Source organism: Amphiprion ocellaris, chromosome 4 (genome assembly GCF_022539595.1).
Source record: "Amphiprion ocellaris isolate individual 3 ecotype Okinawa chromosome 4, ASM2253959v1, whole genome shotgun sequence".
NCBI classification, from domain to species: domain Eukaryota; kingdom Metazoa; phylum Chordata; class Actinopteri; family Pomacentridae; genus Amphiprion; species Amphiprion ocellaris.
The window spans coordinates 2,850,826-2,866,582 of NC_072769.1; the positions used below are offsets into that span (position 1 = coordinate 2,850,826).

Here is a 15,757-nt window from a genome sequence, read left to right on the forward strand (position 1 = left end):
AGAGAGTAATGTAGTATTAGAGGGTAAATGTAGTCCTAGAGGATAAATGTAGTATTAGAAGGTAAATGTAGTGTTAGAAGGTAAATGTAGTATTAGAGGGTAAATGTAGTGTTAGAGGGTAAATGTAGTGTTAGAGGGTAAATGTAGTATTAGAGGGTAAATATAGTGTTAGAGGGTAAATGGAGTATTAGACGGTAAATGTAGTACTAGAGGGTAAATGTAGTGTTAGAGGGTAAATGTAGTACTAGAGGGTAAATGTAGCATTAGAGGGTAAATGTAGTATTCAGACTACAGTTCATGTTAAAGCAGAAAGCATTGTGGGAGTTTAGCTAGAACGGGCACCATGACAAAGACTTCTGAGGAGGTTAATGACCTCCAACCAGAGTTCAGGTGTTTTAGATGAACTGGATCAACTAGAACAGAGTTAGTGTTCCAAAAGGTGGAACCTGGAGGTCTGTGGACTTAAACAGGACTAGTAATCAGAGACAGAACCAGCAGTCCAACAAACCAAAGTGTTCTTTAAAAAGTCGAGGTGGACGATGAGTTAAAAGTTCTCAGAAAAAGTGTCGAAGAGATTCTTGTAAAAATAAAAGCCAAAAGGCTGCAGAGGGAGAGTTTAAAAGAATGTAGCAGAGAGGGGTCTGTGAAGTTCCTTCTGTTGATTCAGCTCCATCTAGTTCACTTCCAATCAACGGGACGATTTCCTGTCTTCAGCAGCTCCGACAGGAAGCAGCTGGGATTTAAAGAACCGATCTGAGGGAAACATCCTCAGACTATTTCGTCCTCAGAGGATCATCTCAAAAAAAAACTTTAATCTGCCTCTTAAAAGCCATTTGGAGGTGACATCCAGCTTCAGAGCAGCTTTAGTATCCCTGTGTGGCGACATGTTTCTTCCTAACTGACGGCTTCCTCTTCAGGGGATTCTGTAAACTGCCGCCGTCGTGTTTTTGAAGCTTGGTGTGGGACGACTTCATACTGTGTGAAACTTTACCTCAAACCAGAACTTCAAAATAAAGGTTGTATCAGATCAGACCGATCCTGCTGATTTCTGTACTTTTACTTCTAGCGTCTGTTTATATATAAAAAAAACTGAATATGTGGATCATTCCAGAACTGGAGGACATCTGGGCTTCAAAATGTTTGAAGAATCAACCTTCTCTTTTACAGTTTCCTGCTCCATATTGATCAATAATAGGTACTGATTGGCTCAGCTTCCACATCAATGGTAGCATTTTTATCCCATGTTTTCTGTGTTGTTTGCTAACCCTACTCTAATCCATGCTAGCTTCTCAGCAGTAGAAGCTAGACATTTAGCTAGCTGTTACAGCTGACCAAGAGGACAAACTGACTGATGGAAAACATCAAAAGAATTAGTCTGATCCTGATAATATGAGGTAGAGTGAGGCATTCAATCAAGGCTGACAATGGGATGAAAATATGAAAAATAGACGAGAGGACATAGCTTTGGTCTAGCCATTCTTTAGGACAACTGTTTGATGATGGAAATGACAAAAACGAGAGAAAATGACAGAAACAAGACACAAAACGACAAAAGACAGAAAATGATAAAAACAAGACAGAAAACAACAAAAACAAGACACAAAACAACAGAAACATGACACAAAACGACAGAAACGAGAAAAAACGACACAAAATGACAAAAGCGATACACAAAATGACAACAAAAAGACATAAAATGACAAAAACGAGACAAAACAACAAAAACAAGACAGAAAATGACAAAAATTAAACAAAGTAACAAAAATGAGACACAAAACAAAAACAGGACAGAAAACAACAAAAACGAGACACAAAACAACAAAGACGAGACACAAACCGACAAAAACATCATCACCAGGTTCTGCTAACATGTTGTGGGACACGTTCCATGTACAAAAATTATTATTTAAAATATTATGTTGATTAAAAAAAATGTTTCCACAATTAGAGACATGATTGAAAAAAATAAAACCAAAAAAGGAGATTTAAATTTGATTTTAACTGTTTTATTAGAGATTCAGTTTGGTCATCAGGGGAGTGGAACAAGAGAAAAATGACATTTTAGGGCAACTCCAGACTTATTTGGTTTTTTAAAAAAAATATTTTTAAACATTCTTTTCTCCTAGTTTTAGTAGATTTGGTCTCAGGACAAGAACATTTACACACTACTGCATATTTTAGGATTTAATACGTGGATTATTGGATGTAAAAATGTCATCCAGTTCTGGAATGAGCCAGTAAAGTAAATTTTAAAAATACCAACTACATAAAAGTATGGATTTTATTCTTATTTTAAAAATCTAATAATCGAATGACTATGAACGCACCATGCAGTGTTTGGGATCTGCCGGTTGACCCTTTTCCCGAGCAGCTCCGTTGGTCATGAACGCACCACGGCAAGGAATTGTGGGAAGAATAAACATGGCGGGACGTTCAAATCCTCCGCTGTCCGTCAGAACCAACAAACGGACAACATCATAAAGAACTGCCCGGCTTGAACCGTCGACCGTCCGCCGGATCACCGCCCGCCGCCCGGCCGCTCAACATGAACGGAGGCCGGAGGAGCTTCGACCCTCCGGCCGGTACAGCCAGACCCAGAGCGAGCCGCCTGAGCCGCAGCCTGAGACAGACCCAGGCGGAGGCGGAGGTGGAGTCTCTGCAGAGGCAGCAGTCAGGTCAGCCGCTGACGGCCTGCTGGGCCAAACTGCGTTCAAATATATGCCAGTTTTAGGTTTTCGTGTATATTCCACAGATTATCTACCTCACCAAACACGTCTACACAATCCGGAGGTTTCACTCTTTAAATCGGCGTAGAACAAAATCACCAGCCTGCAGCTGAATATCTGAAAATAGACGATAAACACTAAGCTGATGGATAACCGCAGCCCGCTCAGCTGGACCGGAAACCAGTCACCCACCACCAAACTACATTCAAATTAGCAACAATTAGAGGTTTTCTCCCGTCTTCCACACATAACCTGCCTTTTATAACATCATCAAACATGTCTTTGCAATCCGCAGGGCTCAAACTTTAATTCGGCATGAAAATAATCAATCTGCTGTAGTGTGTGTGAAATTTCTGTTAATAAATTGTTGAGTTCTTACAAGCCAGGACTTGTTCTAACCTTTAATTAAAATCCAATCATTGTTGTAGCAAGAAAACATCAGTTCATCTTTTTTCAGTTTGTTATAAGGCTGGTTTGACTGCTGTATATAGTATTATTATTATTACTAAATGTACGTATTCATGTAAAGTCAAAGTTAATTAATGGCTCTCAAACTGCTTTGATCTAAAATTATTTTTTAATAAAATCAGTCTAGATTCAGTGAACATTTTCTGGTTTCTTTCCTCTCTGACAGTAAAACTGAAGATCTCTGGACTAAACAGGACATCTCAGGAAAATCTAATCCACATTTTTCTATGTTTTCTGACAGTTTATAACTAAAAGACTCATCGATTATTCCAGAAAATAATCACTGACTGCTTCTCAGACATCCTCATGTGTTATTCTGTGTGGCTAGCATTAGCTTTGATGGTATTAGTAGCAACAGTGTGGCTAATGTTAGCTTGATAGTGGTAGCAGTAATGATGCTAACATTAGCGTTTATTGTAGTAATAGTAATGTCGCTAGCATTAGCTTTGATGGTAGTAGTAGTAATGTGGCTAGCATTAGCTTTGATGGTAGTAGTAGTAATGTGGCTAGCATTAGATTTGATGGTAGCAGTAGTAATGTGGCTAGCATTAGCTTTGATGGTAGCAGTAGTGATGTGGCTAGCATTAGCTTTGATGGTGGTAGTAGTAATGTGGCTAGCATTAGCTTTGATGGTAGTAGTAGTAGTGTGACTAACATTAGCTTTGATGGTGGTAGCAGTAGTGTAACTAATGTTAGCTTTGATGGTAGTAGTAGTAATGTGGCTAGCATTAGCTTTGATGGTAGTAGTAGTAATGTGACTAACATTAGCTTTGATGATAGTAGTAGCAACAGTGTGGCTAATGTTAGCTTGATGGTAGTGTAGTAGTGTGGCTAGTGTTAGCTTTGATGGCAGTCGTAGTGGAGCTAATGTTAGCTTTGATGGTAGTATTAATGATGCTAACGTTAGCTTTGATGGTGGTAGCAGTAGTGTAACTAACATTAGCTTTAATGGTAGCAGTAGTGTGACTAATGTTAGCTTTGATGGTGGTAGCAGTAGTGTAACTAATGTTAGCTTTGATGGTGGTAGCAGTAGTGTGACTAATGTTAGCTTTGATGGTGGTAGCAGTAGTGTAATGTTAGCTTTGATGGTAGCAGTAGTATGGCTAATGTTAGCTTTGATGGTAATGTAGCTAGCGTTACATTTGATGGTAGTCTCTCTCCCTCCCCCACTCATCTGGATTTCACAGATGAGATGAAAAGGCGTGTCAGTGCTGGAACAAAACTGACACCGTGCTGAAATCCCATATGCTTACCAACTAGTCTTGTCTGTGCTGAAAATTCAGCTGTCTATGATGTCTGATATGTACCGGGTCCAGGCTTCAAAGCTAATAAAAATGTTTTCAACCAGGAAAAGCCAGGGCCTGATGGAAACCAGGTAGCCAGTATCTCTGTCCTAATAGGCAACAGAAAAAGAAAGGTGGCAATGTCAAGACACAGAAAGAAAAAGCTTTCAAATATAGTACATATTGTTTGTGAGCCACAAACAACTCCTGCTCACAAGGCAGGCAAAACTCCCCAAACATTAAAGATGGCTCTATTAAATATTAGATCTTTAGCAGGGAAGACATTTTTAATCAATTATTTTATTATTGAGCACAATCTTGATTTTATGTTTTTAACTGAAACTTGGTTAGACCAAAATAACAGTGCAGCTGTTCTCATCGAGTCGACCCCTCCCAACTTCACTTTTATCAGTGAGGCCAGGGTGCAAAAGAGAGGGGGCGGTGTTGCAATTTTATTCAATGAATCGTTTCAATATCAGCAATTATCCTCTGAACATTTCTCCTCGTTTGAGTACGTAGCTCTTCAGTTGAAGTCCTCATCTCAAGTTGTGCTACTTAATATTTACAGGCCTCCTAAATACTGTGCAAACTTTTTTGATGATTTTAGTGAACTGCTGTCTATGATCTGCATTGATTTTGACTGTGTAATTATTGCTGGTGACTTCAACATTCATGTTGACAGTCCTCAGGACAAAGGGACTAAAGACCTGCGTAACACTCTTGACAACTTTGGGCTGGTCCAGCATGTAACAGAGGCCACACATGACAAAGGGCATACGTTAGACCTACTTATCTCCAAGGGTCTGAGTATTTCCAGTGTCACAGTGTCTGATGTTGGCCTTTCTGATCATTCCTGTGTTTTCTTTGAGAGCACCGTCTCAGTGCAATCGACAGTTTTTACAGAGGTAACCAAAAAACGGTGTATTACTGAAAGCACCTCTGAGATATTTAACCAGGCTTTCTCTTCAACACCAGCTCTGTCTTGGGGTTTAGTCGATGAGCTGATAGGTAGCTTTAATGCTAAAATTGTAAATATTATGGATGCCATTGCTCCAACTAAGGTGAAAGTGATCTCTGGTAAGAAAAAATCTCCATGGAGAAATGCCACACTGGTCAGAAATAACAAAAGAGAGTGTCGGAAAGCTGAACGCAGATGGCGAAAATCAAAACTTCAGGTTCATTATAACATTTATAAAGAGAAACTGTACACTTACAATTTACAACTGAGGAATGCAAGACAATCTTATTTCGCAGATATAATCACCAAAAACGGTCACAATACACGAGCCTTATTTGCTACTGTGGACAGGCTAACAAACCCTCGTGTGTCAGTAACCCCTGAGTTACATTCTACCAGGGCCTGCAACGACTTTGCATCATTCTTTATAGAGAAAATCCAAAACATTAGACAAGCAGTTAGTGCCTCCACAGCAGGTTCAGGACATGTCCTGTGTCAGCGTAAAACCAATTTAAACACCATGACACAATTTAATCCTATCAATCGCAAAAACCTGGAGGACATTATACATCAGCTAAACTCCTCTTCCTGCTGCCTGGATATTCTGCCTACAAGGTTTCTCAAAAAAGTTTCCCAGGTACTGCTGACAGATCTTTTATGGATTGTGAACTTGTCTCTTATGTCAGGCGTCTTTCCTCAGGCTTTAAAAACTGCTGTAATTAAGCCACTTCTAAAAAAGAGCAACCTCGACAAGTCACAAATGAACAGCTACAGACCAATCTCTAATCTCCCATTTTTAAGTAAGATCATTGAAAAAGCAGTTTTTCAACAGCTAAACAATTACCTAACAAAAAGTAACAGTTTCAATGTTTTTCAGTCAGGTTTTCGGCAGCATCACAGCACTGAGACAGCCCTTATTAAGGTGATTAATGACATCCGCTTAAGTACAGACAGCGGCAGGATGACAGTCTTAGTGCTGCTGGATCTAAGTGCTGCGTTTGACACAGTCGACCACAATATACTACTCAACCGACTGGAGAACTGGGTGGGACTGTCCGGCACAGTACTCAACTGGTTCAAATCTTACCTAAAAGACAGGAATTACTTCGTGTCTATAGGTAACTTTACGTCTGAGCAGACAGCAATTACATGTGGAGTTCCCCAAGGTTCCATCCTGGGGCCTCTTCTGTTTAACATCTACATGCTCCCACTGGCCCAGACTATTGAAAACAATAACGTAAGTTACCATAGCTATGCAGATGACACGCAGATTTACATTACAATGTCACCAGGAGAGCATGGCCCTATACAGGTGCTGGGAAAGTGTATTGAACAGATAAATGAGTGGCTGTGTCAGAACTTTCTTCAGCTAAATAAAGACAAAACTGAGGTAATGGTGTTTGGAGCCAAGGAGGGGCGATTAAAAGTGAGCTTAGAGCTTCAGTCTCTACAGCTAAAAACCACAGACCAGGCCAGAAATCTGGGTGTGGTGATGGACTCAGGACTCAGCTTTGAAAAACACATCAAAGCAATTACAAAGTCGGCTTATTATCACTTAAAAAATATCTCAAGAATTAAAGGACTGATGTCTCAGCAGGACCTGGAAAAGCTCGTCCATGCGTTCATCTTCAGTCGGCTTGATTACTGTAACAGTATCTTTACAGGTTTACCTAAAAAAACACTCAGACAACTGCAGCTGATTCAAAACTCTGCTGCTCGAGTCCTCACTAAGACCAAGAAAGTAGATCACATCACTCCAGTTCTGAAGTCTTTACACTGGCTTCCTGTCACTCAGAGGGTAGATTTTAAAGTCCTGCTGCTGGTCTACAAAGCTTTAAATGGTTTAGGACCAAAATACATCAGAGACCTCCTGACTCGGTATATACCAACCAGACCACTCAGGTGATCTGGATCAGGTCTTTTATTAGTTCCCAGAGTGAAAACCAAACATGGAGAAGCTGCATTCAGCTTCTATGCTCCGTATATTTGGAGCAAACTCCCAGAAAACTGTAGATCAGCTGAAACTCTCAGCACATTTAAGTCCATTCTGAAGACTTACCTGTTCACAGCTGCTTTTGACTAAATTCTTCTAACAGTTATTTTAAATCTTATTTTATGACAAACTCTGCAGTGTAACTTTTAAAATGTCCTTGCTTCCCAACTTCTGTTTTTGATTCTTGTACTCTTCTGCATCCTTAAATTTTAATGACCTTTTTAATGATTTTATAAATGTTTTCTTTCTTTTTATAATTGTGTTTTCATCTGCTGTTTTAATGTCCTTGTGAAGCACTTTGAATCGCCTTGTTGTTGAAATGTGCTATATAAATAAACTAACTTTAACTAACTTTAGTGTGGCTAACATTAGCTTTGATGGTAGTGTGGCTAATGTTAGCTTTGATGGTGGCAGCAGTAGTGTGGCTAGGTACTTTTCCTGACATTTTAGAACCAAACCACTATTAATTAATTATCGATTAATCCAGAAAATAATCCCTGACTGCTTCTCAGACGAACTAGAAAATATCTGATGTTTTCTGGCTGTTTCTGTTTATTTCTGAGGAGCTACAAAGGTTTGCAGATCTTTGGGCTTTGATGATGAGGATAATGGTTGTGGTTCTGTTCTTGTTGGTCCAGACTTTAAGACTCCCACCAGAGTGCTGAGGTCCAGACCAGCAGCAGAGTCTCCTCAGAATGACGGCAACCTTCAGCAAGACATCTTCTGGGACGCCACGTCTCCTCACGGTGAGGTGCAGGTTTCTGTTTCCTGTTCTGGGATCTGTTTGGAGGAGCTCCAGGTAACTCTGCTGTCATCTGCAGGTAAAAGAGGCAGGAAGCAAATTGCTGGAGTCGTGGACATCTCAGAGATCGTCAGCAGGATCGCTCCAAAGGTCGGTGATGGTTTAGGATTTACTGCCGCTACTTTAGCTGAACTCATCGAAACACACATTAAACTGAGAACAGAATTAACATGGCTTCATTGTCGCTTTGTTAAATGTCCTCTTTTTCTTTGACGGGGTGTTTGCTGTGCAGTTAAGTTTAGCTGAAGTTCTGTGGCTTTTAGAAACCTGAAAGCGTAAAAAAAAAGTTGTTGAACCACAAAACTCACCAAATGTTCTGCTGTCAGAGTGAACACGAGTCTTCATGCACTGATGAACACAGATTACTGCTAGTCCCTATATAGGAGTATAACTGTAGGAGTTAGCATGCTGTGGGCTAATGTAGTAGTAGTGGGCTATCGTTAGCTTCGATGGCAGTGTAGCAGTGTGCCTAGTGTTAACTTTGATGGTATTAGTCTGGCTAGCATTAGCTTTGATGGTAGTAGTAGTGGTGTGGCTAACATTAGCTTTGATGGGGTAGTACTGGTGTGGCTAACATTAGCTTTCATGGTAGTAGTAGTAATGATGCTAACATTACCTTTGATGGGGTAGTAGTAATGATGCTAACGTTAGCTTTGATGGTAGTAATGATGCTAACGTTAGCTTTGATGGTAGTAGTAATGATGCTAACGTTAGTTTTTATGGCATTAGCAATGATGCTAGCATTAGCTTTGTTGATAGTAGTAATGATGGTAACGTTAGTAAATGATAGTGTTTGTAGTAATGATGGTAGCGTTAGCTTTGATGGTCATCATGGTAATGATGCTAGCATTAGCTTTGATGTAGTCATGGTAATGATGCTAGCATTAGCTTTGATGGTAGTTGTAGTAATGATGCTAGCGTTAGCTTTGATGGTTGTCGTAGTAATGATGCTAGCATTAGCTTTGATGTCATCATGGTAATGATGCTAGCGTTAGCTTTGATGGTGGTCATGGTAATGATGCTAACGTTAGCTTTGATGTTGTCGTGGTATTGATGCTAGTGTTAGCTTTGATGACAGTAGTAATGATGGTAACGTTACTACTGATGGTAGTCGTGGTATTGATGCTAACGTTAGCTTTGATATTGGTAGTAGTAATGATGTTAGCGTTAGCTTTGATGGTCGTCGTATTGATGCTAGCGTTAACTTTGATGGTAGCCGTGGTAATGATGCTAACGTTAGCTTTGATGGTAGTCGTGGTAATGATGCTAGCATTAGCTTTGATGGTAGTCGTGATAACGATGCTAGTGTTAGCTTTGATGGTAGTCGTGTAATGATGCTAGCGTTAACTTTGATGGTAACCGTGGTAATGATGCTAGCATTAGCTTTGATGGTAGTCGTGTAATGATGCTAACGTTAACTTTGATGGTAACCGTGGTAATGATGCTAGCATTAGCTTTGATGGTAGTCGTGTAATGATGCTAACGTTAACTTTGATGGTAACCGTGGTAATGATGCTAACGTTAGCTTTGATGGTAGTCGTGATAATGATGCGAGCGTTACCTTTGATGGTAGTCGTGGTAATGATGCTAGCGTTAGCTTTGATGGTAGTCGTGGTAATGATGCTAACGTTAGCTTTGATGGTAGTCGTGGTAATGAGAGACTAATGACGTAATGATTTCCTCGTGTCTCCTGCAGCACGGCAGGCCGACGGTTGCCGAGCCGACGCTGCAGCAGTGGATCGGAGACAGCGCTACTATCCCCTGCACTCCGGACCTTCATCCTCCCAAACCCAAGAAGAAATCCCCGAGGTAGGACCATGGCAGGACGCCTAAATGTTTCTACCGATAAAAGACTTTATTTGGTGACGTGTTGTTGGTTCAGAGGGTCGACTGCAGATGTTGGACCCGTGATGGAGACTCCAGAACCACACTCTGATCTCAGCATCGTTAGCTCATGTTATGTTTGTTTGTCGCAGACCGAACGCGGTGGAACATCTGCTGAAACTCGCCCGACAGTTTGACTTCAGCCTGTTCCATCAGGATGAAGACGAGGAGGAGAACCAGAACCAGCAGCTTCTGTCGGAGAACCTTCGGGTCTTTGACAGCAGCAAATCTTCAGCTTCACTTCCTGGAAGCTGTCGGTCGACTGAGAGCGCAGCGACCCGGACTGACGTTCAGCTTCATCTGGATCAGAATCTGGAGGACGACCTGGACCTTCTGTTCAACGGAACGACCCAACATGTGAGCAGAAACCTGAGTCAGGCGTCACACGGTGGAGCTGCTCCCACTTCTTCTTCTGGTCCAACCGAGTTCGAGGACGACTGGGAACACGATGACCTGTTAGATGACTCCTTGTTGCTGGAGATGACCCAGAACCCGCAGAACTTCACCACCCCGAAGCACTGCTCCACCCAGAAACCCGACCAGGGGACTCCTGCTGCTGCCGGTGCCACCAGCCGACCGCCTGGAGCCACAGCAGGGAATGAGAACCTGAGACCAAGGACTACTTTCAAACTGGAGTCTCATCCTGGTTTCTCAGGCAGAGGAATCCCAACCGACAACAGAACCAAGCAGCAGAACTCAGCAGCAGCAGGTGGAGACAGCAGGTCAGCTCAGCTGGAACCACAGAACCCACAGCTTCATCAGAAGGTTTCTGCTGCTGCTTCATCAACAAGTCAGAGGAAACCTGACGTCTACCACAGCAAGACCTCTGCCGCCTCTGAGGACCTGGACCTGGACCTGGACTCTTTGTTCTCGTTGGAGCCAGTGTGGGACGACCCGGCTGATGACGACCTGCTGTGTGAAATGTGTGAACACCTGGAGAACCAGATCCATGGCTTGGACAACATGCTTTCCAATCAGAGAGCAGCTCTGCAGTGGACCAGAAGAACCTGGGACGACCCAATCCAGCCTCCTCAGAAACATTCTGCTGGTCCCACTGGTCCTGCTGGCGTCTTATTGGCTGCTGCTGGTCCTGCTGGCATCTCATTGGCTGCTCGTGGTGCTGCTGGTGTCTCATTGGCTGCTCGTGGTACTGCTGGCGTCTCATTGGCTGCTGCTGGTCCTGCTGGCGTCTCATTGGCTGCTGCTGGTCCTGCTGGCGTCTCATTGGCTGCTGCTGGTCCTGCTGGCGTCTCATTGGCTGCTGGTCATATGCCTGTCAGCAGCCTCACCAAAGAACACTTCATGTTTAAGAGGCCAAGCAACTCAGTTTCCATGATGACCGCCAACAAAGGTAACAGCTGGAACATCAGCAGGTTAACTGAGGACTAGTTTTAGAGGACAGGAGCTAGTTACAGAAATCTGAGGACTAGTTTAGAGGTCAAAGAAGTCATCGGTGTGAACTGATATATAAATAAATCAGGTAAATATCATCAATAGACCCGTGGGATCATAACTAATAATTATTTAACCATATTTTCTAATTTAATATTCTGATAAACGTCTTTGCACACATGATCCCAAAACATCATTTTAGAAGTATGTGCTGCTGCAAAGTACGGCAAAAAATGCATAAGTTTTGTTCAAAACGACTAAACCCTGACCCAGACCTCTACAGCTGAACTGAAAGACCCAACTGTCTGAAAACCTGTCCAAACTGTCAGAAATCATCATACGGAAATCCAAGCCCTCCACATCCCACTTAGATCCCCTCAACCCTTGTAAAATCCTGCCGTTCCTCTCTGCTTCCCCTCATAACAGACACTATTCACTCCTCACTCTCCACAGGTGTTATTCCCTCACTTTTCTAAACTGCAGCTGTCACCCCGATTGTTAAAAAACCTGGTTCAGATCCAAATGATTTCAATAACCTCCGCCCCATTTCCAATTTACCCTTCCTCTCTAAAATCCTTGAACAAACCACTCAACTCCACTCTCACCTCACCAAAATTAACCTGTACGAGCCATTTCAATCCGGTTTCCGCCCCCTTCACTCCACCGACTCAGCCCTCATCTAAATCACCAATGACCTCCTCCTTGCAGCTGACACTGGTTTAATCTCCTTTATCATCCTCCTTCGACACCACCTCACACTCCATCCTCCTCAGTCGACTCTCCTCACACCCCCCTCCTCTGGTTTCATTCATATCTCAAAGACCGCTCTCACTTTATACAACTCAAGTCCTTCACATCCAATCCCTCCCCAGTCACCTCAGGTGTGCCCCAGGACTCTGTCCTGGGGCCCCTCCTCTTTATTACATACCTCCTCCCCCTTGGCCATATTTTCCGTCAGTTTAACATTCACTTCCACTGCTTGGCAGATGACACCCAGCTCTACCTTTCCTGCAAACCAAACTCCACATTTCCTCCTCCCTCCCACCTGCCTGTCTCTCTGAAATCAATTCCTGGTTTACTTCTAACTTTATAAAATTAAACCCTAATAAAACAGAATTCCTCCTCATCGGCACCAAATCCACCCGATCCAAAGTTGACAGTTTCTCCCCTCAGGTAAAGAGTCTGGGTGTCATCCTCCATAGCACACTATCATTTCATTCACACATCAGTAACACCAGCCCGTCTGCTTACTTCCATCTACGTAATATCAACCCTCACCCCCCACACCACCTCCATCCACAGCCTCGTCACCTTATGCCTGGATTACTGTAACTCCCTTCTGTTTCAGCCTCCCTCATAAGTCCCTCCATAAGCTTCAACTCGTTCACAGCTCTGCCGCCCGTATCATAACCCAAATCCCCTCCTACCACCACATCACCCCCATCCTGCAACAACTACACTGGCTCCCAATCAAGCAAAGAATTCAATTCAAAATCCTTCTGTTCACCTTCAAGTCCATCCATCATCTCGCTCCTCCATACCTCTCCGACCTCATCTCTGTCAACACTCCATCCCCTTCCCTGAGATCCTCCTCCTCAGTCCTGTTCCCTCAGATCCTCCTCCTCAGTCCCATTCCCTCAGATCCTCCTCCTCTGTCCCGTTCCCTCAGATACTCCTCCTCCGTCCCGTTCCCTCAGATCCTCCCTCAGATCCTCCTCCTCCATCCCGTTCCCTCAGATCCTCCCTCAGATCCTCCTCCTCCATCCTGTTCCCTCAGATCCTCCTCCTCTGTCCCGTTCCCTCAGATCCTCCCTCAGATCCTCCTCCTCCATCCCGTTCCCTCAGATCTTCCTCCTCCATCCACCTCACCATCTCCTCCAGAGCCTTCAGCCACTCTGCTCCCCAGCTCTGGAACTCACTGGAACTGTGACACCCTCCCAGTTTTCAAATCCAAAATCTACACTCACCTGTTCAGGACTGCATCCTCCCTCACACCCTAACCTCACTGTGCCACACCTCTTTGTTCTTCTTTGTTTTACTCTTGTTATTGATATTTTTTATTGTATAGTTTTTAATTATTGTTGTTGATTTTTATGCCTCTGTGAAGTGTCCTTGAGTTCCTTTAAAGGTGCTTTAAATAAAATATATTATTATTATTATTATTAGAAAGAAAATGGTCTAAAAACATCCGTAAAATGACTGAAAACGTCCAGAACTGTGACTTGTGCTGGTTTCAGTTCTGGGTTTTTGGAGGTTCACATGTTCTTTCTGGACGTTTTCTTCTCGGCAGCTAAATGTTCGGCGGCTGAGATCGAGCTGAAGAAGCAGCAGGCGATGGAGAGGAGGCGGCAACGACTGCAGGCCCAGAACCGCCGAGAACCGACCTGACGGAGTAGAACCGACCTGATGGAGCAGAAACGACCTGGAGGACCAGAACCGACCTGAAGGACCAGAACCGACTCGTAAATGTCCTCCTGGAGGTTGATACAGACACTCAGAGCTGCTTGTTCGAACAGCACCTTTAAACTACAAACATTAAACTGTCATCGGTTTTAAATCATGTTTTATGGTTTTTAGAGGAACAGTTGGAGGTTCTTTCAATTCTAACGTGTCCAGATGAACATGTCTGGGACAGAACAGCATTTATCAGAGCTTTTAATTTTCAGACGTTAATCAAACTGCATCGGTCTGATTCGATCTTCCGGTTTGTGTCGGTAGAGTCTGAGGACTCTATGAAGACAGTTACAGGTCGCTTCACTTTGATGATCGGTTGATGACAATGATTCAGAAACTTGTGAACGATGCTGTGATTGTTCCTCGAAACAGAACTCAAACTTTTCTTTAGCTCAGTGATCGATTATCGATGCCAATATTTTATTTTATCTGATGGTTATCTCTTAATAAACGTAATGATCTGCTTCGGCTCTGGTCATTCTCCTCCGTCTGATGTCACTGTGGTCTCAGTGAAGGCCCAACCACAGCTCGCTGACTGGTTGCAGTAACAGCCATTTACTGACAGCTGTTGTTTACACAGCGAGACAGACGAGCACATTATCAGACTGCAGCAGCTCGGTGAATTAGCAGCTGGAAGTGATTCTGCTAACCGTGCTACGCTAATGCTAACACCGAGAGGTTAGCTGTGCCTCTTAGCATGTGGATAACTATCTGGAGCAGCGTAACATCGTTCTAAAATCACACTAACTTTAAATCTAAGTGACAGAAAAACAACCTGAGCGAGAGCCACGAACATCTCCACAAATCAGGACATTAGCTTTTTCACAGTGGCTAATGCTATGCTAACAGCTAGCAGCTAAGTTAGCAGGCAGCCACAGATTAGACTGAAACAGAATCTGAAAAACAATAACTGCTAAAGCATAAACATCTGGACCTCAGTGGAAAATAAGAGAAAGAAAACAGACGGACAGCAGGAGACAAACTGTTATTGATCTCAATCCATCGATCAGTAAACAGAAGAGAACATCTTCGAGTCGTGATGCTCTGACATCATCGCTTCTGTTTCTGTTGTACATATTCAATAATCTTTATTAATGGAGTCCAGACGGGTGGAGTCCCTACAGGTGGAGTCCCTACAGTACAGTGTACAGTCCCTAACTCACCTGTAATGCCTGTAGTTCACCTGTAATAACAACCACCCTCCATCAGGTCTGTAGACCCGTTTCTCTTCCAGATTTGCTGTTTTGACTTTTTGATTTTCTCTGCGGTGTTTTCTAATAGAAGCTCTGACACATAGACTCTCTGGAACGTCTGGATTATTTCCTGCTTTTATGTTGACAGTAAATATCTGGAGCGTTTCTCTGTTGTTGTGTGTTGAACAAATTACACAATATGTCGCTTTAACTTCATTTTTACAGGCGTAAAACTATTTTACCATCACCCTGCTTCCATTACTATTAGTATTTTATTATTTATAATTTTAACAGATGTAAGGATGTACATTCATCAAAGTACATTTAAAATATTTAACTTATTTTTGTGTGTATGCATGTATTTATTGATTTATTTAGTACTGTTAACATAGAGTTCTGAGTGAATTTTTCTTAAGATAGGCAAAGGCCATTTATTGATTACATATAGGCTATTAAATGTTTATTAAAAACTAAAAAGCATTTTAAAAAAAAACAACTTAGGCATTAATTGAGTCACTAAAATACTGTAGAGTACAGACCACATCAGCATGATTATAAGCATCCTCTGGTAAATTAACAACCAGATACTGATGTCTCTCACCAT

At 42.5% G+C, this 15,757-nt stretch overlaps 1 protein-coding gene across 1 annotated transcript; it reads left to right on the forward strand.

Moving 5' to 3' along the window:
- Window positions 1-2,415: 2,415 nt before the first annotated feature.
- etaa1a (ETAA1 activator of ATR kinase a) lies at window positions 2,416-15,351 on the forward strand. Its single transcript, XM_055009568.1, has 6 exons — window positions 2,416-2,675; window positions 8,067-8,174; window positions 8,250-8,320; window positions 9,927-10,039; window positions 10,207-11,465; window positions 13,797-15,351. Exons 1-6 carry the CDS (start codon window positions 2,546-2,548, stop codon window positions 13,892-13,894), a joined length of 1,779 nt encoding a protein of 592 aa, XP_054865543.1. The 5' UTR covers window positions 2,416-2,545; the 3' UTR covers window positions 13,895-15,351.
- Window positions 15,352-15,757: the final 406 nt, after the last annotated feature.

Bases quoted from the DNA above. Each gene is read 5' to 3' on its own strand.
- etaa1a (XM_055009568.1), top strand. From the start codon at position 2,546: ATGAACGGAGGCCGGAGGAGCTTCGACCCTCCGGCCGGTACAGCCAGA. The intron at 2,676-8,066 runs GTCAGCCGCTGA...TTGTTGGTCCAG, and splicing joins TCTGCAGAGGCAGCAGTCAG to ACTTTAAGACTCCCACCAGA. The intron at 8,321-9,926 runs GTCGGTGATGGT...TGTCTCCTGCAG, and splicing joins TCAGCAGGATCGCTCCAAAG to CACGGCAGGCCGACGGTTGC.